Source organism: Oreochromis niloticus, linkage group LG1 (assembly GCF_001858045.2).
Source record: "Oreochromis niloticus isolate F11D_XX linkage group LG1, O_niloticus_UMD_NMBU, whole genome shotgun sequence".
NCBI classification, from domain to species: Eukaryota; Metazoa; Chordata; class Actinopteri; order Cichliformes; family Cichlidae; genus Oreochromis; species Oreochromis niloticus.
Genome location: NC_031965.2, coordinates 4,952,350 through 4,979,587, shown reverse-complemented (window position 1 = coordinate 4,979,587; position 27,238 = coordinate 4,952,350). Strand labels below are relative to the sequence as shown.

Here is a 27,238-nt window from a genome sequence, read left to right as displayed (position 1 = left end):
AGGGCCGAGTACAATAACCTCAGTTTTATCTGAATTAAGAAGCAGAAAGTTAGCGGCCATCCAGGTCTTTATGTCTTTAAGACATTCCTGCAGTTTAACTAATTGGTGTGTGTTACCTGGCTTCATGGATAGATAGAGCTGCGTGTCATCTGCATAGCAGTGAAAATTTATGCTATGTCTTCTAATGATGTTGCCTAGGGGAAGCATGTATAATGTAAATAGAATTGGTCCTAGCACTGAACCCTGTGGAACACCATAATTGACCTTAGTGTGTGAAGAGGACTCTCCATTTACATGTACAAACTGGAGTCTATTAGATAGATATGATACAAACCACTGCAGTGCAGTACCTGTAATACCTACAGCATGTTCTAATCGCTCTAATAGAATATTATGGTCAACAGTATCGAACGCAGCACTGAGGTCTAGCAGGACAAGCACAGAGATGAGTCCACTGTCAGAGGCCATAAGAAGATCATTTGTAACCTTCACTAAAGCTGTTTCTGTGCTGTGATGAGCTCTGAAACCTGACTGAAACTCTTCAAATAAGCCATTCCTCTGCAGATGATCTGTTAGCTGTTTGACAACTACTCTTTCAAGGATTTTTGATATGAAAGGAAGGTTGGAGATTGGCCTATAATTAGCTAAGACAGCTGGGTCTAGAGATGGCTTTTTAAGTAAAGGTTTAACTACAGCCAGCTTGAAGGCCTGTGGTACATAGCCGATTATTAGAGATAGGTTGATCATATTTAAGATCGAAGAATTAATTAATGGCAGGACTTCTTTGAGCAGTTTTGTAGGAATGGGGTCTAAAAGACACGTTGATGGTTTGGAGGAATTAATTATTGAAGTTAACTCAGAAAGATCAATTGGAGAAAAAGAGTCTAACTTAACATCGATGGTACTAAGAGTAGCTGTAGATAATATTACATCTGTGGGATGATTATTGGTAATTTTTTCTCTAATGATAAAAATTTTATTTGTGAAGAAGTTCATGAAGTCATTACTAGTTAACGTTAAAGGGATGGTTGGCTCAGTAGAGCTCTGACTTTTTGTCAGCCTGGCTACAGTGCTGAAGAGAAACCTGGGGTTGTTCTTATTTTCTTCAATCAGTGACGAATAGTAAGATGTTCTGGCTTTGCGGAGGGCTTTCTTATAAAGCAGCAAACTATTTCTCCAGGCTAAATGATGATCCTCTAAATTTGTGACACGCCATTTCCTCTCCAGCTTACGAGTTATCTGCTTTAGGCTACGTGTTTGAGAATTATACCACGGAGTCAGGGACTTTGGATTTGAGGCCTTAGTTTTCACAGGAGCTACAGTATCCAGAGTCGTACGTAGTGAGGAGGTAAAATTATTAACAAGATAATCGACCTCTGTTGGAGTAGCGTTCAGATAGCTGCTCTGCTCTATGTTGGTACAGGGCATTGAAGATGATAACAGTGGGTGGATTATATTCTTAAACTTAGTTACAGCACTTTCAGAAAGACATCTACTTTGATAAAGTCTACTCTCCACTGCTGTGTAATCAATTATTGTAAATGTAAATGTTATCAGGAAATGATCAGACAGCAGAGGGTTTTCAGGAAACACTGTTAAATATTCAGTTTCTATGCCATATGTTAAAACAAGATCTAGAGTGTGATTAAAGTGGTGGGTGGGTTCTTTTACATTTTGAGAGAAGCCAATTGAGTCTAGTAACAGATTAAATGCGATGTTGAGGCTGTCATTTTTAGCATCTACATGGATGTTAAAATCACCCACAATAATTATTTTATCTGAGCTGAGCACTAAATCAGATAAAAAGTCTGAGAAATCAGAGAGAAACTCTGTGTAAGGCCCAGGTGGACGATAGATGATAACAAGTAAGACTGGTTTCTGAGTTTTACAGCTGGGGTGGACGAGGCTAAGCATCAGGCTTTCAAATGAATTAAAAGTCTGTCTTGGTCTTTCGTTAATTAATAGGCTGGTGTGAAAAATTGCTGCCACACCGCCCCCTCGGCCTGTGCTTCGGGATTTCTGGTAGTTAGAATGACTCGGGGGTGTTGATTCATTTAAACTAACATACTCATCCTGCTGCAACCAGGTTTCTGTAAGGCAGAGTAAATCGATTTGTTGATCAATTATTAAGTCATGTACTAACAGAGACTTGGAGGAGAGAGACCTAATATTTAATAATCCACATTTCACTGTTTTACTCTTTGGTTCAGATGTGGATACTGTATTGTTCTTTCTTTGTGATTTTTTATGTTTAAGTTGTTTATTGCTGGTTTTTAGTTTGTTTTTTGTCTTTTTGGGAGCTGACACAGTCTCAATGGAGATGGGTTTTTGGGGGGGTAGCAGGAGGAGAGAAGCTGCAGAGAGGCGTGTAAGACTGCAACTCTGCTTCCTGGTCCCAACTCTGGATAGTCATATTTTGGGGGGTTTAATGAATTTGTCCATATTTCTAGAAATGAGAGCTGCTCCATCCAAAGTGGGATGGATGCCGTCTCTCCTAACAAGACCAGGTTTCCTCCAGAAGGTTTGCCAATTATCTATGAAGCCCACATCGTTTCTGGGACACCACTCAGACAGCCAGCAATTTAAGGAGAACATGCGGCTAAACATGTCACTCCTGGTCTGATTGGGGAGGGGACCAGAGAAAACTACAGAGTCCGACATTGTTTTTGCAAAGTTACACACCGATTCAATATTGATTTTAGTGACCTCCGATTGGCGTAACCGGGTGTCATTACTGCCGACGTGAATTATGATCTTACTGTATTTACGTTTACCCTTAGCCAGCAGTTTTAAATTTCCTTCAATGTCGCCTGCTCTGGCCCCTGGAAGACAATTGACTATGGTTGCCGGTGTCTCTAGCTTCACATGTCTGAGAACAGAATCACCAATTACCAGAGTTTGACCCCCGGCGGGTGTGTCGCCGAGTGGGGAAAAACGGTTAGACACATGAACAGGTTGGTGGTGTACCTGGGGCTTCAGTTTAAGACTATGCTTCCTCCTCACCGTCACCCAGCCGCCCTCTTTCCCCAGCTGCTTGGGGTCTGCCGGGGAACAGCTAGCGGGGCCTACGCTATCTTCGGCTGCACCAGCTACAGGGGCCTGGCTAGCTACGGGTGAATGAAGGGTGCGAAGCCGAGTCTCCAATTCAGTAATCCTGGCCTCCAGAGCTGCAAATATGCTACATTTATTACAGGTATCATTACTGCTAAAGGAGGCCGAGGAGTAACTAAACATCTGACACAATGAGCAGGAAAGTGCAGGAGGGACAGGTGAAGTAGCCATGGTGCTAACGAGTCGGCTACGAGCTAAGCTAAGCTAGCGAAACAGTAAAGAGACAGTGAGTGAATACTTTGGCTATAAATTAGGTAGTGAGTACACAGAAAGGGTGATTCAGATGAAGCACGTTAAGATTATACTATGAAAAAGGGATGTATCAAAAGATTTAAATTAAATTGCTAAGCAGAAAAGCTACTCAGAAACACCACTGTGTTTGAGCAGGAACAGGAAGTGATACTATACCACAGAGCGAGCGAACACCAAGTGACAGCGCCACCAAGAGTCAGGAGTCAGCTCAGCGAAATGATTAGTGGTAATAAAAGCCGAGGGAGGTCAACGGTGATCACTGACTGTTTTTAGGAGCTTTTTGAGATTAAATAGAAGAAAATACAAAGCATTAAACATGTTAACAACACAAAAGCCATATTAAACGCAGACTACTTTAGGCCCGGAAGTAGGATTTGTCGCGTCATCACTGAACAACCGGATTAGGCTAATCGTTGTGTCACTTCCGGTGTTTCAGACAATCCCTTTCTGTCAAGGATTTTTAATTTGTTGCGGTGTTTTAATTTGTTGCGGATTTTTAATTTGTTGCGATTTGCACTTCCCAGCCACCGTAGAAATTAAGTAATGTCATCCACTGGCTTGTATAGCATTACATAAACCTAAATAGGAATGCCAGCTGTGCACAGACATTACACAGCACGTTGCTTTTAAATTGAATAGCCCCTAAGACAGAGCAGAAATGTTGACAAAAATGAATATGGAATCAAGCAAAGGAAGGCTTAAAGTATGTACTGTCATATGTACCAGCGGTAATGAAGTAGCTGAACCATTTGGACAGATGAACTGCTTCAGACGCCTACAGCTGAAAGATCACTGGACCAGCCCTTTATCTTCTCCAGGATATTTGAGGGTGCAGAGCTCAAATACATGTTTGAAGTCTTGCATATATAGGATATTTTGGAATCTTGATGGACACAGTTGTCATCCAAGATACATACTCTCAAAGGCTCTTTCTCACCTGTTTATTAAACAGAATTTTACCCCCTCATTTTCATGTTTTTCTCCACAAATGTCTCTTGTAACCAAAACCACAATCTCAATTCAGGTTAACGTGTTAAACCCACTTGATTAACTTGTTTAAATTTATATATACAAATACAAAATATTTACCTTACACCAGTCCCTTTTATATACAGTATAACTTGTAACTAAATTCTGGAGCCAACCAGCTTCCAAAATATGTTTGTGGAGGATTGTTAACACTGTGATTAACCTGCTTATTTTTGCCTTTTAAAACTCTTTATGCACTACCAGTCAAGAGTTTGGACACATGTTCTCACTGAATGGTTTTTCTTTATTTTTTCTACTTTCTACATTGTAGATACATGCTGAAGACATCGAATATACAACAATATATATGTGGCAAAGAAAAAATTGATGAATAACTCTAAATATGTTTTATAATTTAGATTCCTGGAAGTAGCCACCCTTTGCTTTGTTGACAGTGTTGCAAACCTTTGGCCTTCTCTCAGTGAGCTTCATGATGTAGTCACCTGAAATCGTTTTCACTTCACAGGGGTGCCTTGTCAGGGTTCATTTGTGGAATTTCTTTCTCTTCCTCATCCGAGGGAGCTTTACAGCAGCATACCACACTCAGTGCTACTTCCCCTTTCTGCCGACTCTATGCAATTCCATATCCAAATTAGTGCAATAATGCAATAACACATGACTTTTTAAATCAATAAATTCTGAAAACAAATTACAAGTGTCACCTTACATTTGTAGATGTCAAAAGTTTATTTCTGTCTTTTTTCACTTTTACTTCACTAAAGATGTTGAATGAGTACTTCAGCTTTTACCAGAGTGCTTTTAACACAATGAACTACTTCTTCTTAAGTATAGAATTTCTTTTCTTTTGCCACCTCTGGTCATAGGTTTGCATAAAGTCATCATAAACACAAATATAATAGTAATTTGGGGGCTTTTAATTATTTATTTGAAGTGTTCTTTTGTGTAGTTCAGTTTTCTTTAATTACTTTAAAAAAACGGATGTACAAGTTAAAATTTATTTAGGATTTTTTCTCTCTCATATGCACAATGTGAAATGTATGCATACAGTCTCAAATGTATATACTTGATACCCCCAATAACCTCAACCAGCTTTTGGTAGCCATCAAGAAGCTCCTGGCGTAAATACTTTTTCCCTGTCTCATTTCTCATTAATACATATAACTTAATTTATTGACATCTATCGTTGGATTTCTTTGCATATGCAGATGGGTTGTTACCATCATCTGGTGAGAATTTCATGAATTCCATTCATATTTTAAACACTGTATAGTGTTGTCTTCCCATTAGTCACTTGTTATTTTGTTTATTAATTCACCAATGAAGGCTTTCTTTCATTTCAATCTAGCCCGCCTCTCGTTGTCTGTGTTTGGGTCCTCCCTAACACAGCACATGGTATGCAGCATCTACAGATGCTGTAGTGTCTGTCATTTGCATTTGGGTAATCTCAGTCTCTTACTGAACATGCTCCTTTGACTAGCCAGCATGTCATGGACTGGGTGGGAGGTATTGTCCAGCATTGTCCTTATCTTGAACAACATATCCTTATCTTGGACAACAACAAAATGTAAAACTGCCCATTTCTAGCATAGTGGTAACACTACACACCTTGACAAAATGTAGTCAGAGGAAACAAAGAGAGGGAAGGTAGCCAGAACTGAGCGGATTGTGCTATGCTAGGAAAGCTACAACCACCAAGTACCTGCAGAGGGTAAGGCAAGTTCTGAGGAGTCAGCTGAATGGTAAGAACAAGATCCAGGCTATCAACACCTACACGATGCCAGTGGTCAGATACCCTGCTGGGATAATAAGCTGGCCAAAGGAGGAAAGGTGAAGATAGAAGCCACCAACATTAAGACAAGGAAGCTCCTGACCATGCATGGAGGGTTTCACCCCAGGTCCATCACCCTGAGGCTGTACGCTTAGCAGAAAGAAGGAGGCTGGGCACTAGTGAGTGTCAGAACCACTGTCCAGTATGACACAACGGACATCCATGAATACATCAGGAAGATGGCCACAACTGACCGTGCGCTAAGTAAATACCTCTGGCAGCAGAAACCCATGAAAGAAGTGGAGCAAGAGGAAGAGCCATAAAGGAAGGACAGGCCCCTCCACAGTATATAACATCAGCAGAAAGAGGAAGTGGCTGACATTTAGAAATCCTACAAGTGGCTAGACAAAGCTGGACTGAAAGACAAGCACAGAGGCACTAATCATGGCAGCACAGGAACAAGCTCTAAGTACAAGAGGGCAGGGGTCTACACCAGGCACAGCTTTTGCACAGTCTGCACCCCAGGCAATAGAATCAATGCATTTAATATATCTTCACACTAAAAGAGCTTCCATTCTATCTTTCTAAGAATTGTTAATAGTTGTACATGTTTATGAATTTGTGCAATATTTGTCTGCACGATAGGAAAAATTCCAGCTATCCTGTTAAAGATGGTTAAAAATATATACTGGTGAATTGCAATGGTGCTAATAAAATAGATCAAAATCTGAGAATGAGCTATATCAGCCTTTTTCAAAGTTTCCTCATTTTATGAAGAATGTAGTTTAACTGGTCCCCAGCCTCTTTTCATTTTCCAAATGTGAGCCTCAGCCAAATGAAGTTGAGTATTCCTGCTCTACTGTATGTGATTCTGTATGTACTGTTATATGTGAGGAATATGATCCAAAAGGAAAAATTTATACCTTATTTTCTGATATTGCCTAACAGTAGTGGAGTTGTGGAGGTGTTTTGAAAGTCACAATTCAATTCAGTTCAGTTCTGTTTTATTTATACAGCGCCAAATCACAACAACAGTTGCCTCAAGGAGCTTTATATTGTAAGGTAGACCCTACAATAATACATACAGAGAAAAACCTTACAGTCATATGACACCCCCCCCCCCCCCCCCATTAGCAAGCACTTTGGCGACAGAGGGAAGGAAAAACTCCCTTTTAATAGGAAGAAACCTTCAGCAGAACCAGGCTCAGGGAGGGGCGGACATTTGCTGCGACTGGTGGTTGAAGTAGTCTGAATGGCAGTGTGGGGTCTTTGGCCTAAGAACCAAGAACCAGGATATTTTGTGGGGGTTGCTGTGGATCATCAGTAAAGTTCTCTGTCGAGTCTTTAATAGATTAAATAGTTGTTTTTTCTTTATTTGGCTTTAACTGGATACCAAGGAATTTTCCATATTAATTACCATGTTCAAAGTTCTCTTTGCACCAGAAATCTTCTTGCCAGTTATTTCATTTAATTCATTTTTAGGTCGTTAATTAAATGTTCTTATAGTGAGGTAGTATAGGGCGCTTCCAGTTACATTGTCCATTCCTTTTTGAATGAATGAAATCTTGTTTTTTTTAAGTAATGGTGTATTAAATGTCCAATTTCTAATAGGTGGTGTGACTCTTTTCTATGTCAGAAAGATAGACTCCTCATCCTCATCTGTTCCACTATGATATCCATGATAATGGAACAGCTAACTAAAAAGTAGCCTAAGTGAGGATGAGAGTTGTGTAATCCCTGAAAGTGGGTGATGTGAACGCCAAGCATTGGTAACACCAAAATCATGTATGTATTATTTAAGAATGTCTGTAGTGTCTGCCAGTTCCTTTGACTCATTGCTTTACTGTGCCTGTCAATTTCTGGATTAAGTAACAGGTTGAAAGTGTCAGACTGATCCAAAAATAAAGTGAAAAAGGCATTAACAAAGGAGGGGTCATCAAAATTTGGTGTATATATATATAGAAAATGTATATTAGTATATGAACTACACATTTTGTAGTGTTGAATGTGTGTGTAAAGGTGTGTGTGTGTGTGCCTGTGCTTTAATTGTGCAATAAATCACACAGTCCAGCCACCCAAGAATACGTCTGAAATTACCTCAAATCAACAGCAATAACAATAGGAAAAAACAGGAAAAAAACACACTATGTTCAACTGTTCTTTGTAGATATGTCTAATTAGAAAAAAGCAGATGGCCCCGCCCCTCCCTGAGCCTGGTTCTGCCGGAGGTTTCTTCCTGTTAAAAGGGAGTTTTTCCTTCCCACTGTCGCCAAAGTGCTTGCTCATCGGGGGTCATATGATTGTTGGGTTTTTCTCTGTATCTACTGTACAATATAAAGCGCCTTGAGGCGACTGCTGTTGTGATTTGGCGCTATATAAATAAAATTGAATTGAATTGAATTGAAAAAGGCGTTTGTAAACAGAGCCCCCCTGACACAGGATCAGTACAGCCATGGAGCGGTGTTCTGGTCACGATAAAGTTGACTGTCAACATATAGTGTATCAACTGCAATGACATCATGAGAGCCTCCTTTGACAACTTATTTCAAATCAGGACCGTGCGTTGCTCCAGGATCCCCTTAGGAAACTGGTCGTTGAAGTCCCTTCCTTTCAATTCCTGGCTGTGGCTCTTCACCAGTTCTTTTTGTTTAAAATATTTAAATTTGACCACGACTGGTCTAGGTTTGTGTCAAAGCTGAACAGGTTTTTATGTAAAGATTCCAAAATATTGACCATGTCACTGTCTGTGGAAAGCAGTGTTGGGCAAGTTAGTTTGAAAAAGTAATTAATTATAGTTACTAGTTACTTCTTCAAAAAAGTAACTGAGTTAGTAACTGAGTTACCAGATTCTAAAAGTAATTAATTACTTGAAAAGTAACTATTGCATTACTTTAAAAAAATGTTTAACCCTCTGGGGTCCAAGGTATAATTGGCCATTTTAACCACTTTTGATTTTACTTCTACATTTCACCTTTAAAAACTATTTATTTTGCCTTGATTGGTATCATTCTTTTCAGCACAACCTCACGTGTCTGAATTTACAGTTATGTTTTCATTTTCACATACTGTATTAACACAATTGATCTAAAATCAGACAAAAAACATAAAAACCAAGTAGAAAAAGTTATACTTTTTACTGCAACAACCACAAACATGTTTATTGAATCATATTTCATAACTTTAAATGCAAGTATAAATTGTCAATTTTAAAATCCTATGCACAAGTTTTGCAAACAACAAAGTTATTCGCAGCCACTTACATTTTACCCTTTTTTTAATATAACCATTTCAGACTATTTACATAACAATCAGGGGTACTGCATTCAGTAAGATGCGACACAAATTATTTGTGCCACTCCAAAAAAATAATTTCTGTCCACTATAAATGAGAACATCACAGCCTGATACCTGCAGGCCTGACAGCAGCAGGTGTATCACTGCTCCTGTTTTCATTCAGCAGTCGCCTCATTGTTCTGACACACAACACAAAACTATCCACAACACTACACACTAACTACACACATGCTAAACATCACAAATCTCTCACATCTCAAAACTCTCTCCCTCTCTCTCTCTTGCTGTCACTCCTAAAACTTCTCCCTCCTCCTAAACAACCAAATGTCATGTTGTCATATCACTTTTTGATTGGTCGACATGGTGCATTATTCCACCAACACAAACGGGCTGTTTTTTGTTTTGTTTTTTTATTTTCTGGTCATAAGCAGAGAGTGCTTGCTGGCATTGTCCTTAGACAGTAAACGTGGCGAAACTATTGAGGAAAAAAACACGCATATATATTGTTTATCATGACTCCGGTTTTACGTGGCCTCTCAACACAATTTAAAAACTGGTATATATCACCTTGTTGCTTTGTCATCTTGAAGTGGTCATGTGATTGGCTTACCACGACTACTTTATTCTTACTCAGTCAAACAGCAGCACTCATGCGATTGTTTTGCCCCCTAGCTCCAGCTGTTGTGCCAGAAAGTGATCGTCGGGCAGAAAGTGATTGCTGTCCGCGGGAGCGCGCACAGCTGCTTAAAGCTGTAGCGCCCAGCTGCTTAAAGCTGTAGCGCCCAGATTACTTACATAGACAGCTACTTCCATGCAATTGATAGAAGGTGTGGTAAGCTGAAGACAGCTTCAACCGTCTGTTTGTTGAAAAATAGTAATGCGACCACACCGCATTTTCTTGTTAGTAACGGTAACGGCGTTGTAACAATAGGGATAGTAATTAGTTAGATTACTTGTTACTGTAAAAAGTAACGCTGTTAGTAACGCCGTTATTCCCATGACTGGTGGAGAGACCAGTTCTAGGGAGTCTTCCTGGCGGCTTTTCTTTGTGGATGGAGTACCTGTTCTTTTGGAGGGAGTCTCTGTCTTGTTTGGTTTCCCCATGATGACGCACTCAAAACACTCATCAGTATAAAGCTGTAGACTGTCCAGATCATATCTTGTTATGTTTAAAGCTGCCTGGCAGAAGACAAAAATTAGTGACAGAAATGTTTTTTGGTGAGTGGCATGCGGCCATGTTCAGTATGGCCAAGATTCACATTACTACAGTACAGCATCCTATGCAATTCAACTTTGACAGTTCTGCCTCAGCAGAATTTAGAAGATGAGTAAAGGCTGTGTAATTTTGTTGGCGAAAGCACACCATTTTGAGAGGAGGGATAATTTGCTTTTGTTAAAAATTTCCTCTTTAGTGATGAAGTGTTCTCAGGTATCCCAGATGAATTCAGTGTAGGAATAAGAAAAACACAGATCCATTAACAGTCAGAAGAATTTGTTTTTATTACAATAATTTTTTAATTAACACTTGCTCTCACTCAATGTGGTTCAAATCTCAACAATATTTACAGACTTTCACAGTTTACTGCAGCTCCAAGTTCAAAGCAATAGACAGTAAAAAGAGAGAGAGAGAGAGAGAGAAACACGACACAGTGGGTGCCTGCTTAGAGCTGGGTTTCCAGCAGATTGATATGGTTTGCATTCAGAATCTAAAACACAACCATTTATTTAGAACGAAGTATTTAAGAATGGGGAAACTGATGTCCTGATCACTGACAAAAGTAAAGCAATAGCCAGTATGCCAGAGGGGTCTGTTGAGTAAACACCTATACAGAACATGAATACTGGATATGTTCATTTTGTGTCTCTAAGTAAAAATAAATAGTTTTTTCTTTTCATATTTTACTGAAAGTTTCAATGAAACTGTAAAAGTTGCTATCATGGCAGGCAGTATGGACATACTCTCAGCACATATTGTGCAGTAATATATTACCTGTCTGCCAGTATGGCTACTTTTATAGGCCGTGGAAAAAGCCATTCAATGGGTGGATAACATTCAAATTAATTTTATAGTTTAAAAAAAATACAGACTACAGTGAGCATCCCTAGATACTGGATGACCATTGGGCAGGCTGTGGTTAAGGTGAAGGTATTGTATTGGGATGCATTAATTATTAATCCATTTGTGTAATAAATGACTAATATTTTACATATTTACAATAAATTAAATGAACAGAATGTACAGAATAAAAAAAAAAGTGTACAGTCAAAAGTAGACTGATAATTTCATCTGCAGTAATTTGTATCTGGCAGAATAGCTTGGTTCTAAGACACTGAGTGGAGATCAGTTGCAAAGCAGTTTGGATAGGAAGTTGTGACGGAACGGCTGTGTGCAGGCAGGAAAGAACCTTAATGCAGACTCATACGCGGAGACGGGACTCAAAACGCTGGGTCAAAGGACCCAGGACCACGACAGAAGTGGGGCTAATGCAACTTGAATAGCATGTCAAGTAGGCAATAGATTAGCGAATGTATGTGAATTGTTTCAGTTGAGCTAGCAGAAATAATGTTCTGCTAGATTTTCAACTCTTCAATAAGCAATGTGTAGGTACTCATTGGACTACAACATTACAGATTTTCTGTTTAGTTTACACATTTGGCTTCACTAAAGAAGCTGGTCCAGTTAATAGTCCAACCCATTTAATCCTCTTAGGTGAGTTTGCTAGCTAGGACACTGATGTAGAAATATTCATTGAACAAATGCCTGCAAAGAAATGAACAAAGCCACATTTTTTTTTATTTAAAGGACATGTGCTCTTGGCTGGTTACAATTCAGAAAAAGAGGAGGAGACTGCAGCAACATTCAAATTTAATTCTCATTCTTCCCAAGTAGGCTAAAAGTTATCAATACATTCACATTGGCTGTGCAGTCATACTGTACATAGTCATACATCTACTTTGGAGTATAACTGTACTTAGGCTATAGGACATATATAATTCTATTTAGAAAAATGTGTAGCATAAATGTCATTACTCAAAATGCTTGTTGTTATTGATAAAGATAAATTCTCACAACTAGATAATTCATCAAAAAATAACTTTGAACAAAATAAAGTACAGCAATCATATGAAAAATAAAAAATATATAGCCTATCATAAGTTGCTGTATGTTGGCTAAAATTACAACAGTTTTGTTATCATGTGCTATAGTTGTTTAAGATGGACAATTACATCAATTACCTTCCATCTGCCCAGATTATAGCATTACAATGAACTAGATTTGTTAGATAGATAGATAGATAGATAGACAGATAGATAGATAGATAGATAGATAGATAGATATTATGCACTTGCTGATTTTATAACCTTAATATTTCTACATTGGTAATACTCCCAGATGTAAACACCATAAAAAATAAAAAAACAACAAAACAATGTAAAGTCGTACATTCTCATGCTGTCACTCAGTTTGCTTTGCACTTACTGGTCCACAAAAAGAAAACACCTACAGGTAGAAGTATAACATCCATTGTGCATGGCTACCACCTTTCTAATTTATTCACGATTTCATGGTGCAAATTGGAACAACAATAACCAGGATCACAGTGCAAGTAGCAGCTGCAATCAGTGCTCCAATCTTACACACCTTGGCCCTCCTAAATTCTGCCTCTTTCCTCTTGAGCAACGAGTCATAGCCTGGGGTGTAGATGTCCTCCATCCAGTACTCCAGATTATTGGGGTTTAACGACTCCTGGGTCTGATGAAAGACACAAAGACTATAAATAACAATTAGGGATGTTTTTCATTTGGCTTTAAAAAAACAACATTTTTTAATTAAATGCCGTGTTGAGGCTGTTATTTTTAGCATTTGCATGGATGTTAAAATAACCCACAATAATTGTTTTATTGTGAGTGAGAAGTCAGACAGAAACTCTGTGTAAGGTCCAGGTGGACAATCGATTGTAACAAAGCTGGGGTGGAGGAGGCTAAGCATCAGGCTTTCAGATGAACTGGGTCTCTAATTCAATGATCCTAGCATCCAGAGCTTCCAATAGGCTTATTACTATAAAAATCTGAATGAATAGTGAAAAGCTCATATTCTTTAAATTACTTAAAGAGTGAAATTATGTATTTTAAATGTCTAAACTCAAGAATTTCAAATGAATAACCAGAATATCTGTTGCGTGTGTTTGTGTGTGTGCATGCATGTGTGTCTGTGCATGTATACGTGTGTGTCTGTGTATGTGTGTGTCTGTTAGTGTAAGTGAGTGACATACAGAGAAAGAGGGGAACTGTTACCAAATGAGCAGGTAAAATAGTTTTCAATCTTTAACTATTTTATGGGTTTTATTTTAAAACTCTCTCTGTGTTTGTGGGGAGATAAACTATGTATGATATCAAAATTATCTGTCATTCCCATACATTTAAATTCACCACCCATTGCTAATCCTCCGCCCCCTCATGAATTACAGCTTTCACCTGCTCACCTCATTCGCCCAGACTCCCCACTGGAACCACCAGAGACCGCTCCCCACTCTCAAAGTGTTCACCAGTGAGTTGGATAAGTGTTGTTGGATAACCACAATCTCCCTTATAAAGAGATTCTTTTAAAGTTTCGAAGTGTGTTTGATAAGAGCTCCACTTCAGAGGCAGTAGCTCATCGTCTGTTGAACCTATGTAAAGTACGATAATGCTCACTACAGTCAGTCCTTTCTCCAAGCCGCTCATTTTGTTGCCCTTCCTAAACTGCCCACAGCAGTGGAAACTGTTCAGTTCCTCACAGATCACATTTTCCGCCTCCATGGTATCCCTCTCGACATAGTCTCCGACCACGGCCCCGAGTTCACCTCCCAGGAAGGAATTCTGCTCAGCACTCGACACAAAGGTCATCCTCATACCAATGACCAGACAGAATAGGTCAACCAGGAGCTGGAATTCCAACCGGACCATGCAGCTTGCCTGGTTGGAATATGCCCAAAATTGCATGACCTGCTGGTCAACTGGTCTGTTACCTTTTGAGGCCTCCATAGGTTACCAACCTCCACTCTGGAAGACCACCCAAGCAGCCTTCCTTTGGACGAAGGAGCAAAATAAATGGTTGCCTGACTGGAACACGACTGCTGCACTTCCCTATACTCGTCCACCTGGGCCTTACACAGAGTTTCTGTCTGATTTCTCAGACTTTTTATCTTATTTAGTCCTCAGCTCAGATAAAATAATTATTGTGGGTGATTTTAACATCCACATAGATGCTAAAAATGACAGTCACTCTCTCCCTTTCTGGTAATTCTTTCTGGGTCACCCTGGCTATGGTTAAAAAAAACCTGCATTAACTATGACAAGGATTGTATCTCCGGTTGGAGTAATAGTTGCTTTAAGTGTGCCACTCTATATGTCCAAAATGGCAAGACCTCCTCATGTATGGTCTTAATTAATTTATTTGTCAAAGTACTGTCCTTGGTGCTGAAGACTGAAGAAGTCACTTGATGAGTGACGAAATGTTTCTCCCACTGAAAACGCTATATCCAGATGAACAGAATCAACTTTTTGGGACTTGGTGCTGAATATTAATGGCCAGGATTCTTGGTTCCTTTTGGACAATATCATTGTGTGATTGTATTACAAAACAAAACAAAAAAAACAGATACTTTAAACTCCAACAGATTTCATGACCCACTACTTCTTGTTGCTTTTGGTGGCATTGAAATGAAATGGTTTCAGTAATACATGCATTTTTTTTTTAAGAATTTAAGTGACAAGTATGTAAAACACAAACTATATGAGGTAGAAGACAGAATTTAATGAGTAAAAAGAGGTGAGTGGAGAAAAAATGCTCAGTGGATCATACAAGGACCCCCAGAAGCCTGAATCTATAGCAGCATGACTAGGGTATGGTTCAGAAATTAAGCTGCTCGAAATGTAATAATATGCAATATGTATGCAGAGCCCAGAACTGTACCTGTAGGTCAAGAGCAGTGAGCTGCTTTTCCTTCTTTCCTGAATTGCGTTTGTATTCCTCAGTGGTCCAAGATGGCTGGCCACGTATCCCATCTGATGGACTGGTGAGCCTTAGATCAGCGTACAGAGAGCTGTCTTTCACATGGGCCTTGACAGAAGGGTTGAAGTGATGCGGTGAAAAAACCTGCTCAGTCAGGTAGGAATCCTTTGGTTGTTTTTGGAGTCGTTGCACTTGGGGGAGCTCATATTGACGCTTTCGATCTGTCTAAGAAAACAGTGAAGGATAAACATAGCAGATTTTAATCACTGCGGAAAAATATTTATAACCATCTCACAGATTTATCATTACGTCCAGAGACTCTCAGCACTACTTATGTTCTTTTAAACTTGTTCCTGAGTTACCTTCAATATTCACTCCCTCCAAATGATGAATTTTTAGACACCATTCCTAAAAGAATGCTCAGAAAAGTCCTATTCACATTTCAATTAAATTCAGTTTTATTTATAAAGCACCAAATCACCTCATGGTGCTTTATACTATACGGTTATGACCCACAATAATACAAAGAAAACAGAAAATCCCAACAATCACATGATGCCCCTTTGAGCAAGTGCTTTGGCAACAGTGGAAAGGAAAAACCCAGCTACACACACACACACACACGCTCACCATTCGCTAGCTCACTCACTTACACATACCCAAGAGACACCTGATTCCAGGTCACTCTTGGAAATTAGATTTTTAATCTCAATGAGAATTTTACCTGGCTGAATAAAAGACTAATAATACCCACCAACCCACTATGACACACAAAGACATACATGCACACACACTGACAATCCCCCCGGCGGTGCGGTAAGGAGACGCCCCTCTGAAACAGCAAGCCAGAACGCAGGCACAGCGCCCCACTAACGACCTGTAGACGCCCGTACCCGGCAGAATGGACACAATGCACTGTGGAGTGTGTGTGTGTATATACGGGATGACTATTACTGTAAGAAAACTAGAGTGCTGTTGGGTGGGGGACGTGACACAAACACCCCACTGCTGAACAGCAGATGAGAAGAACTTTAAATTGTATTCTGGATTTAACAGGGAGCCAATGAAGAAAAGCCAACATAGGAGAAATATGCTTTCTCTTTCAAGTCCCTGTCAGTACTGTTGCTGCAGCATTTTGGATCAACTGAAGGCTTTTCAGGGAGTTTTTAGAACATCCTCATAATAACAAATTACAGTAGTCTAGCCTAGAAGTAATGCAATAATATGAATCCTACAAAAATTAATACTTCAGATTTGAATATGATTAGTCTATCTCTATTAACAGGCTGCATACTAGAGGCTTTTAAGCTGGCAGTAAAACATTGCATAAAAAGCCATCACTTGACCCAGCATCGTAGCTGATAAAAGACCAATCTCTAACCTTCCTTTTATCTCAAAAATTCTTGAAAGAGTACTTGTAAAACAACCAACCTGATAATCAGAAAAAATGGTATATCAGACAAGTTTCTGAATTCTTAGTTGCCAATTGATAGAACAGAAACAGCAACAGTAAAGCTTACAAATTCTAATGAGCTACTATCTCTGGGTGGCATAACCTTACTCTCCAGCAGCACTGTGAGGAATCTTGGAGTCATTTTTTAACCAGGATATGTCCTTCAATGGGTATATTAAACAAATATGTAGGTTGCTTTCTTGTATTTGTGCAATATCTCTAAAATTTAAAAAAAAACATCCTAACTCAGAGTGATGCTGAAAAACTTTCATGGAAGACTTCTAGGCTATCTGAAGAGCTTTCAAGTAATTTGAAATGCTGCAGGCAAAGTACTGACAGTGACTAGAAAGAAAGAGCAAATTTCTCTAATACTGGCTTCTCTTCATTGGCTCCCTATTCAATTCAATTCAATTCAATTCAATTCAATTCAATTCAATTTTATTTATATAGCGCCAAATCACAACAAAAGTTGCCTCAAGGCGCTTTATATTGTACAGTAGATACAGAGAAAAGCCCAACAATCATATGACCCCCTATGAGCAAGCACTTTGGCGACAGTGTGAAGGAAAAACTCCCTTTTAACAGGAAGAAACCTCCGGCAGAACCAGGCTCAGGGAGGGGCGGCCATCTGCTGCGACTGGTTGGGGTGAGAGAAGGAAAACAGGATAAAGACATGCTGTGGAAGAGAGACAGAGATTAATAACAGATATGATTCAATGCAGAGAGGTCTATTAACACATAGTGAGTGAGAAAGGTGACTGGAAAGGAAAAACTCAATGCATCATGGGAATCGTTAAATCCAAAATTGAATTTAAAATATTTCTCCTCATACAAATTCTTAAATAATGAGGCCACATCTAATGTTAAAGACTTCATAGTACCATATCACATCACCATATCATAGTACCTACACCCTGCCAATGATCAGATAATCAGCTGGCCAAAGGTGGAGATTGAAGACACTGACATCAAGTGGCTGGACGAAGATGGACTGAAGAACAGCTAAGAAGAACTGATCATGGCAGCACAGAACACAAGATCCATAGAGGCTGGGGTATACCACACCAGGCAAGACCCCAAGGATGTGCAACATAACCAGGTGGCCAACATAATATACAGGAACATCTGTGGTGTTTCTTGGAAGTCCCAAGGTCAAAATGGGACATGTCCTCTAGTGTGGTTGAGAATGACAGAGCTAAGATAATGTGGGACTTACAGATACAGACACACAAACTGGTGACGGCTAACCAGCCGGACATTGTAATGGTGAACAAGCTGAGGAAGATAGTGATAGATGTAGCTATCCTGAGTGATAGCAACATTAGGAAAAAAGACCATGAGAAGCTCAAGAAGCACCAAGAGCTGAGAGATGTCAGTTTCTTCCTCTGCTACTATAGCTCTGGCATACGTTCTGTGTTCTGTTTCCAGTCCACTTACTAGTTAAGTCATTCATACGGGTATACTGCTCTAGATCTGCCACTCAGGACTCAAGTAGGGCTATTTTTTGTCCTTTTCTTCATTTAGTTTTTGCAGTTCTTTAATCTGTTCCATCATATCCAATAGCAACTTATGTTGTCTGGAGATATTAGAAAACTCTCCTGACATACAATATAAAGATTTCTTAATCTCCTCGATCTCATCCTCAGAGACTGTACCCATCTTTGGTGGCATTTTGTAGGCAGCTTGATTAAGATGTAAACAAACACAGTTAACCTGCTTAGTTGTTGCTTAGCAGGAAGTTAACACTTGGCTTCCACAATTCACAATTGTTAAGGGATGCTAGATGTGTCAGCACTGGAGGGAAGCAATAGAAACCTTTCCCCTTTTGATTGTTACTCTAGTCGGACACCACAAAACTGTGTGTGTTACTTGAGAATGTCAAGCAGATTGTTGATATTAGCCGACCTTGTTGGTTTGTGACGCCGATCAGTTGATAATGTGCAAGTGACAAGGCACAGGAGCAAAACATAAGATGCTTTGCGAAGGGAAAAGTAGAGGCTTTTACTGTCCACAACCCTAGTTGGTCTCTCTTCTGGAAAAAATGGCCATGGTACTACTGAAGTTTCATTCTGTTCCTCCTGGAGGCTAATAAGGAAGCCTGGTCCTGGGCTATTGAAGCCTGGTTGTGGCCTGGTGGCTGAGCTTGGTGACTGCTGGAGGATCCTGGGCCTGATGTTGGACAAGAAGGCCTGGCTCACTGTCTCTGCTCTAATTCATGCCAAAGGTGTTCCATCAATTAGAGGTCTGTCCAGGCCAATCAAATTTTTCTACACCACTAAGATACAACACACAAGCTTGTTAAGGTGACCAAAATGCAGCCAAGACTAAAACTATGGCTGGTTTCTTATACCAACTCCAGTTCAGCATAATGCATGATCTAACCACCATTAAGACATAACCTTCACAAGAAGAATGACAGATACAAATGAAAACATGCATTTAGTTAAGTAGACGAACATCAGCAGTTATACTTATAAACATACTGCCCCGATATTTTGCCTGATCACACAAGTGATAACTCCAAGACACAAGATACATTCCAGAATGTTTCCCTTTAAAAACTCTGTGTTAAGGACATGCTTTGTAAATACAATCTAAAATGATTCCATATAATCTACAAGTGGCATGCAAAATTCTTGTTATACAAGAATACAAACACTTTATACAAACACACACACTAACACACACACACACACACACATACCTCTTTGACCTTCCGATGCCTATCCTTGTCTCTGTCCTTGTCCTCAGGGTGACAGGAGTAGGACACAGTCCCCTGGTCCTGTAGAGAGTTGGTTATGCTAGCAACCTTTGACTCCGTTGCCATGTGCTCCTCGTTGAGTGAACAGGAAGACCTCCTGAATAGCATGCCTTTCTTCACAGTCTTAATCCTAAGAGTGTTGCTATTACTCCCATCTGAGCAACACCACTCTCCAACATATCCATTGTCTCTTTTCACATTGTGACCAGTGGTGTTGCACTGGTAAACATGAGGTGAAAGAGTAGTACTGTTGAAATGTGGATGTGGGTAAGGTTGAGCCTTTGTTGGGGTGGCATTGGACCTGGATAATGATAATGATGCTTTCTCCCCATGTCTCCCATTGGCCTCAGGCTCCTGGATCTTTTCATCCAGTTTGTTGAGCTTGGAAAGTACCTGGGATATTTCACTGCGAACCCCCGACAGAGACTCCAACTTCTTCTCAATCTCACCAATTCTCCTCACAAGCTTACACACACTTGTTTTGAGCTCATGATCAGTGTTTTCAAGTGAATGGAACAGGCGGTCTACCTTAGACTTGGCTAATTTGACTGTGTTGCATTCAGGGGAGCTGTCACCTTCTGACTTTAATGTTACCTGAGAGAGAGACCCATTACTATTGTAACATGATGACTGAACAACACTCATATCATCCAGAAAACGAAAAATATCACTTATGTCATCACTAATGACCTCACACTCCTCAACTGAGCGTTTCAAACCATGTCTTTCACTGTTGTTATACTCAGATTGGTATTCTTTTAGCTGCTTCTGTTCAATCCGCTCTGTTTGTGTTCCAACACTAGAGGTGCTTTCCCCTTCTTGAAAGGATGCATTCTTCGTATTTTTGTCCCCAAACCTTTTGGCTGCTTCTCCATTGTCCAGACCTCCAGGTCCCCTACCCATCAGTGATATATCCTTGGGTTTTATTTCAGTACTTTTCTTTGCAAAGCCAGGTGACGGTGATACCTTTTGCATCGGGGTGTGAAAATATTGCTCACTCTCAGTGTTAATAATGTTACACTGATGGTTTTCTTTGAGTGGTCTGCTGCTTTGAAAAATCCTTTCTGAAACAGGAGGGCCCTCTTCTGTGTTTAGACTGAGGCTCTTCATGGGCCATACTGGCTGTTTCCCTGCTTTGTTAATGTGCTTCTTGCTACTAACACACTCAGAGATGGTGGTTGGACCAAAATAAGTTGACACCTGTAAGTCATCCAGGCTCTCGTGCTTCACCCTCCGTCTGTCCTGTAGTGGGGAGTTAAGTGGTGGTTCAAAGTATGGGTTACTGTAGGGCAGTTCGAAGCTATGGTTGAAGAAGGTAGCAGGCTTACGTAACTCCCTATTGTGGTAACCTTCAGCAGCCTTACTCCCCTGTTTGCACTCACTGGTGATAACCTGCAACAATAACCAAGACAAAGACAGAGTTGGCTTAAAGGCACAATAATGCAGCAATTATTAATCATAATTTGGGGATTAAGAAAGTTTAGAATTATGAAATAACACAATACTACAGAGAAATTTGGGCAATAACTGATTTATAAAATACAAATGGACTAATTTGATCTTCGGTGTAGAGAATCTAATCACATCATCCATTATGGTACTATTTTTTTAGCATATCAATCAACTTTAATTACAAGACAACAGGAGAATCTGTATCAATAAACTGTACAAAAGCATATATAAAAATACCATTTACACATTTTTTTATTATACTAAGTGTGTGTATTATTGACAGAACATTGAATCTTTAATTCATCTTTAGTTTATTTAGAATATTTGGGATGTGAGATTATTACGATAACACTATTAAGCTGCCATATGCACTAAATCAAAGCAGGTATTGATAATGGTGTGTGAAAATAAATATAGTATTAAAACGCTCTCATGTGTGTTGTACACAGGGCGCCACTTTTGCTCAGTGGGTGAGCAGGAAACCACATGCCACATGGCCGGAGAGCAGCAGCCCAGGTTTAAAAATGACTTGTGGCTTTGTGCTGCATGTCTACCCACTCTCCCACTTTCCTGTCTGTCTTTACTGGTTCACTATTCTAAAAGAAGCAAAACATTTTTGACACGGTCAGTTCAGGGAGCCAGCATATGATTAAGGGTCGCAAAGGGAAAAATGCACTCACTCAGTACTTGCATATTCTTTATAATTTGTCTGTTCAGAAAATGGAGGCTTAGGTTAGCACTTGTTGTTTTGTGACAATGAATATTTTATTGGGTGGCTGTTACATTTCCTGACACAAGCTGTATTTGACAGTGTGGGGAATGTTTAGTTTGCTAAAGCAGAAGAGTCAAAATTGAGGAGAAATACTTAACTGGTTTAATCTTGTGGTGCCATATCATAGTATTGTATGACTAGTGTGCTCTTTGGCCATCAAACTAGTGAGCAGCAAAAAATATTATCAAGGCCAGCCACTGGCCTATGGGTCACACTTTAAGAACCTTGTATTGTTTTTGTTTTGTTTTTCATCACTGCGTTTCAGAGGACATAAATAAAATGCCCATAACATTGCCTTCAAATTTTAAAAAAAGTTTTAAAGTTTGTTTTACATATATGTTTATGTGTTTGTGTGCATTTTTGTGTGTATACAGGGTACGGGTTAGGGTATAATTTAGTATATTTAAATTGTGAATCTCTAATAGGCTATTCAATTCAAATGAAGCTCAAATTTCCATTTAGTTTACTAAACTTGTGTATCATCTGATATGTCACCTGGCCGTCTCCCTATAGACATCTCTCTCAGTAATTCCTTTCAACAGCACCCTAAAAACACAAACCTGTGGTGAAAAAGCCACAAAATTGTGAAAATCCTTCTTAAAATCGTTTCTCTTCTGGATGCAAGTGTGAAGAGAGAAGGGCTCTGGATGTCCCATGTTCTGCAGGGACTCCTGGTCAGTAGTGGACTCAGTGTCTATGTCCATAGGAAAGTAGGTGCTCTGCATTTCACAAGGTGGTGATGGTGGACTGCTGCTAGAGTCCTGAGGCAGATGATGCAGCTTGTCCAGAGAGCCTGCTCTACATTTCATGTCTTTCCTCATGCCCAGGAGGAAGTTTGGTCCTGAGGAGACAAGAAAGTGCTGCCGGCTGTTGCAATCAGAGGATTTAGCACAGGGAGGGGCATTCTGAGCCACAGGATGCTGTTGAGAGTGGTGGTGATGGCGCCCTTCCCTGGGGTGATCCATGTGCTCATAACCGATCCCCCTGTCACAGTCCTGATACTTAAGGTGATCACTGTCAGACCTGCAGAACTCCACTGACTGACTCTTGTGAAATGTGGCTCTTTGAACTATAGGAAGCTTATCTTTGGCTATTCCTCCATTCATGTGGATCAAATTGAACATGGTGACAATGTCCGCTGCAACCATGAGCTTTTTGGACAGCGGGTCCTCGGTGGAACAGCGCATCTTGTCCTTGAAGAGGGTGGCTGGGAAGGCAGGGTCCAGGCAGGCTGTGTGGAAGAGCAGACTGCGGAGCTTGGCCAAGTGCACCAAGTCAAAGCGAGCACACAGAGACTTGCACAGGTCCTGGTAGGACATGGTGGTGTGCTTGGTGTCCAACTCTTCCAGGATCTGAACCAGGAACAGAGAATACTCTGGGAGGAAGTCCATGGCTGCTGGATGGCAGGAAGAAAGAACAGGTTCTTCCTCAGGAGAGGCTTGACACCTGGAAACCACACAGTCAAATGTTCATTCTGTGCTACTCTGGTTTTCTGTGAAATAAGACATATAAAAGAATCAAACAGACTATGGCGAGTAAGTCACAATGCAGACAGGCCACAATCACAACAAGTACTATAATGGACGAAAAAGTGAACACAATTACTTCCTATCCAATTGATAACCTGCATTCCGACAATAACAGCAATAGTGACACATCCGTCAAAATAAATAAATAAATAAAAATCAACATTTCACATTTTTAATTGTATTCAGGGGCGGATCTACTGTGGTGGCAAATAATCTCTTGTCATCCTCGTGCCATTCTAGTTTTGCATATGACAGTGTTATCTATTACGATGAGATTATAGATTTCAACACTCTAAAAATGGAATGAAGGTGAGCGGTATTAACCCTCTGGGGTCTACGGACACGTTGTCACCTCCAAATCACATGACCAATTTAAGATGACGTAGCAACAAGATACAGACTGACTGAGTCGTCATTTCAATTTCAATTTCCTTTGACAGTTCAGACTTCAAACTATATAGTAGTTTTTAACTTGTGTTAATACACCACGTAAAAACAGAGTTATGGTAAAAATATATATATATAGACAATGCTTTTTTCTGAATACTATCGTCACATTTTGTGCAAGAAGAAACTGTAAAAACTGCATTTTCTAAGGACAGCACAAAAAAACAACAACAACAACAAAATGCCACTACTTTCCTATTGGTGGGAAAATGTACCATGTTGACCTTAGGCAGGTGAGAGAGTATTAGGAGTGACGATGGTGAGAGCAAGTGAGCGAGAAAGAGGAGACATCAACAGTGTGTTTTGAACAGTGATCTGAGAGATTTGTGACGTTTAGCGTGTTTGGAGTGTACAGTTAGTGTATACTGTAGTCATTGTTTTGTTTTGTGTGACACTGAGGGCACTGCTGAATGTCACAGTTGCTGCCAAAAAGTCACCAAAGGCAGACTGCAGTGTAAACGCTGTCTCCAGGTGGAAAACAGGAGGAGTGATACACCTCCTGTTGTCATACCTGCAGGTTTCAGGAGTGTGATGTGCTCCTCTGTCTTGTGGTGGACAGAAACTATTTTTTGGAGTGGCACAAATAATTTGTGTGGCATCTTATTGTGACACCTGATTGTTGTGTAATTTTAGTTTTAGTAGTAGGCTTAAATAGTTGTAAAAAAAACACCTGAGGCATTGGCTGCACCTTTAGAAAAGTAGTTGTTTATAACTTTATTGTTTGGAAAAATTGTGCATAAGTTTGTAAAATTCACAGTTTAGATTGGCATTTTATGTTATGAAAATAATTCGCTAAACATGTTTGTGGTTTTTACAGTAACAAAATACAGCTTTCTTCTACTCAGATTTTGTGTTTTTTGTGTGATTTTAGATTATTGTGTTAATACAGTATGCCAATGAAAAAATAACTGTAAATTCAGATTGTGGTGAGAAAAAAATATACCACACAAGAGAAGGTAAATACTTTTTAAAGGTGAAATACAAAGGTAAAATGAAAAGTAGTCAAAAATGGCCAGTTATACCCTGGACCCTCAATAAATTGTGACAAATTAGGTTTAAATTTCAGGAGAAAAATCTTTTCATGACAGTGCAGATTTTGTGTAAATTTAACCTTGTAACCATGTGGTTATTTCTAATTAAAAAAAAGTGTGAAACTCAAGTTTCTAACTAAACCACCTCATGTTGTGTAGCTTTTTGGATTTTGTACTTATTGGGCTACATCTTTATTTATTATACAGGCTATACAGTACATAAAATCTACATTCACTTGTTTTATGTAACTGATATTTTCCATTTGTTTGGGCTAAAGAAAATAAGAACCTATGAAACGTGTATATTTACTGCATTTGATGTATTTTAATCATATATAATGCATATTACAGAATGTATGTAAAAAAAAAATTGCTTTGATTTTGCCACCCCATTTGATTTCTATGCCACCCTAAGAAAATTTCTTTAGATCCGCCCCTGGTTGTATTTGTACAAAAATCACTTACACTGACTCACTGTGAACAGAGTTGAGAATCATCTGATCAGCTGGGTGCGGGATCGAAACAGCATGTCTCTCGTTAGAGAGCCAAAAAACGGGAAAATGAATGGAAGATCATCTGGATGTGAATCCGCAGCGCGCACCCTGCAGCATCCAAAAAACGCCTTCAGCCCGTTACATTATCCGCCAGCCTACAGAGGAGCAAACCAAACCAAACCCCACATGCATGACCACAGCTAACTGTTAAACACAGATCCATGCTCCTGCCCAGTGAGAGCGGACCTACGTTTTTTCCCTCCTGGTTTACTGCTGACTACAGCTGTGATTCTGTCGCGAAGGGCCTGGGTGGAAATTTAAACTGCCTGCTGTGCGAAGACTGAGTACTATCAAATTACAAAAACTGGACACGAACAGCACTGATTTCCGCTTTCAGAAGAAAAGCTTGAGAAGTAACACAAAAACAACAACAACAACAACAACAACAAAAACCCGTTTTCAATTAGAAGCAACAATTCTGATTAACAGTAAGAATTGCATCAGCAGTTTGGTTTATCTTATTCCTTTCCAGCAATGTCATTAGTGTATTTTAATGCATTCATCTCTCTATTTATTTGTTTGTTTACATTTCAGTTTAACTTTGTTTAATTATAGCAGATTTTATCTGACAGAGAGACTCCATCTTTACAGTATTTAATCGCTTCCTTCAAAGTTAAGTCATGTTGTTTTGCAGTAATAACATCACTTTGACATGTAACTGTAGTATGCGAAGAACCGCGTTGAAAAGATTTAGGCATTTATTTTGAAGGCGGAGAGTCGTATTTCCGTTCACAGACTAGGTAATGATGTGGGATCGCTGCGGTTCTTTGTTTCTACTCAGAATGATGTCACTTAGCATCGGACACAATATGCCGTCTGCGATCTCACACGTGCTATTATTTCACAGGATGCTACACTTGACATCTGTGACTGCTGACCAGTCTCGGTAATCAGTGTAAATAAATTAATAAATATACAAACAAAAGTGTCATACATATGTCATTATTATTGAGAAATAGTGCGTTTAGGTTCTTTGGGGTTGTTTGTTGCTATTTTGATTTTTTGTTTTTATTTTAAATCAGTGGTGTCAAACTAACTTTTGTTCCTTAGCTATATACAGTGTACATTTGATCTGCAGTGGGCTGGTCCAGTAAAACCATTGTACATAACCAATAAACATGAAGCATGCTTGAACTGGAAAAAAAAAAAAAAAGTACTTTGTGCCATCAATATGCAGTGATCGACATTAGGGTTACGGCAGCGTTTGATTAGCACGTAATGTTAAAAACTAAAGTTCTTGTTACATTTCTATTCTATATTTGAAGTATTTATAAATATACAAATATTTTTACTTTCTCTGAATTTTCTTTATTTAAATTAGTTTGTACCTTTTAAGATGTCACTAAGCATAAAACCATCTATTTAAGCTTTTTGTTATTTATGGAGGACAACATGACTGTGGTATGACACAAATGTGGGTGTGTCCTCATCTCCCAGAGGAGTCCAAATTGTAATCAAACAAACCCACAGACAGAAAAAAGATTTGAAAATATAAACAACCAAACTATGAGCTGTGATTTAATTACTTAATTGCTACTTGATTTAATTACTTTATGATCTCTGTGAAAATTTCTTACACATCATTTACTGTATATATCATAGCATTCAGGTACTGTAGGTGCAGTGAATGCTTAAATTGTAGTGATTGGAATATACCTGATATTCAGTGACATTTAGCATACTTTGTTGGGATTTGGCTGGGTTTTGATGAATTCATCATGCATCCAACTTTTGAGTATTACTTTTCAAATTGAATTAATAAAGACAAGCATCATGTAAAAAAATAAAATAAAACCACACATTGTCTTTGATCATCATTTATGTCCAGT

At 39.3% G+C, this 27,238-nt stretch overlaps 2 protein-coding genes across 4 annotated transcripts in view; one reads left to right on the top strand and one right to left on the bottom strand.

Moving 5' to 3' along the window:
- mthfs (5,10-methenyltetrahydrofolate synthetase (5-formyltetrahydrofolate cyclo-ligase)) overlaps positions 1-27,238 on the top strand; it is a 104,319-nt gene that overhangs the window by 15,878 nt on the left and 61,203 nt on the right. The window lies entirely within an intron of this gene.
- On the bottom strand, positions 12,188-25,695 carry minar1 (membrane integral NOTCH2 associated receptor 1). Of its 3 annotated transcripts, none has more exons than XM_005472339.3 (5): positions 25,321-25,691; positions 22,409-23,294; positions 19,568-21,016; positions 15,372-15,635; positions 12,188-13,169 (listed from the first exon to the last, which is right to left on the bottom strand). In XM_005472339.3, the coding sequence occupies exons 1-5, from the start codon at positions 25,350-25,352 to the stop codon at positions 12,972-12,974; spliced, it is 2,829 nt and encodes a 942-aa protein (XP_005472396.1). In that variant the 5' UTR covers positions 25,353-25,691; the 3' UTR covers positions 12,188-12,971. The 3 variants fall into 3 exon arrangements, with proteins under 3 accessions (XP_005472396.1, XP_005472398.1, XP_019211026.1); XM_005472341.3 differs by having other exon boundaries at positions 25,331-25,691; XM_019355481.2 differs by lacking the exons at positions 12,188-13,169; positions 15,372-15,635 and adding an exon at positions 17,457-17,500 and having other exon boundaries at positions 25,321-25,695.

Coding starts and splice junctions, on each gene's coding strand:
- minar1 (XM_005472339.3), bottom strand. CDS start 25,352: ATGATTCTCAACTCTGTTCACAGTGAGTCAGT. Junction 23,295..25,320: donor TCTGTTCACAGTGAGTCAGT/GTAAGTGATTTT, acceptor TGTGGTTTCCAG/GTGTCAAGCCTCTCCTGAGG. Junction 13,170..15,371: donor TCACTGCTCTTGACCTACAG/GTACAGTTCTGG, acceptor GTCTTTCATCAG/ACCCAGGAGTCGTTAAACCC.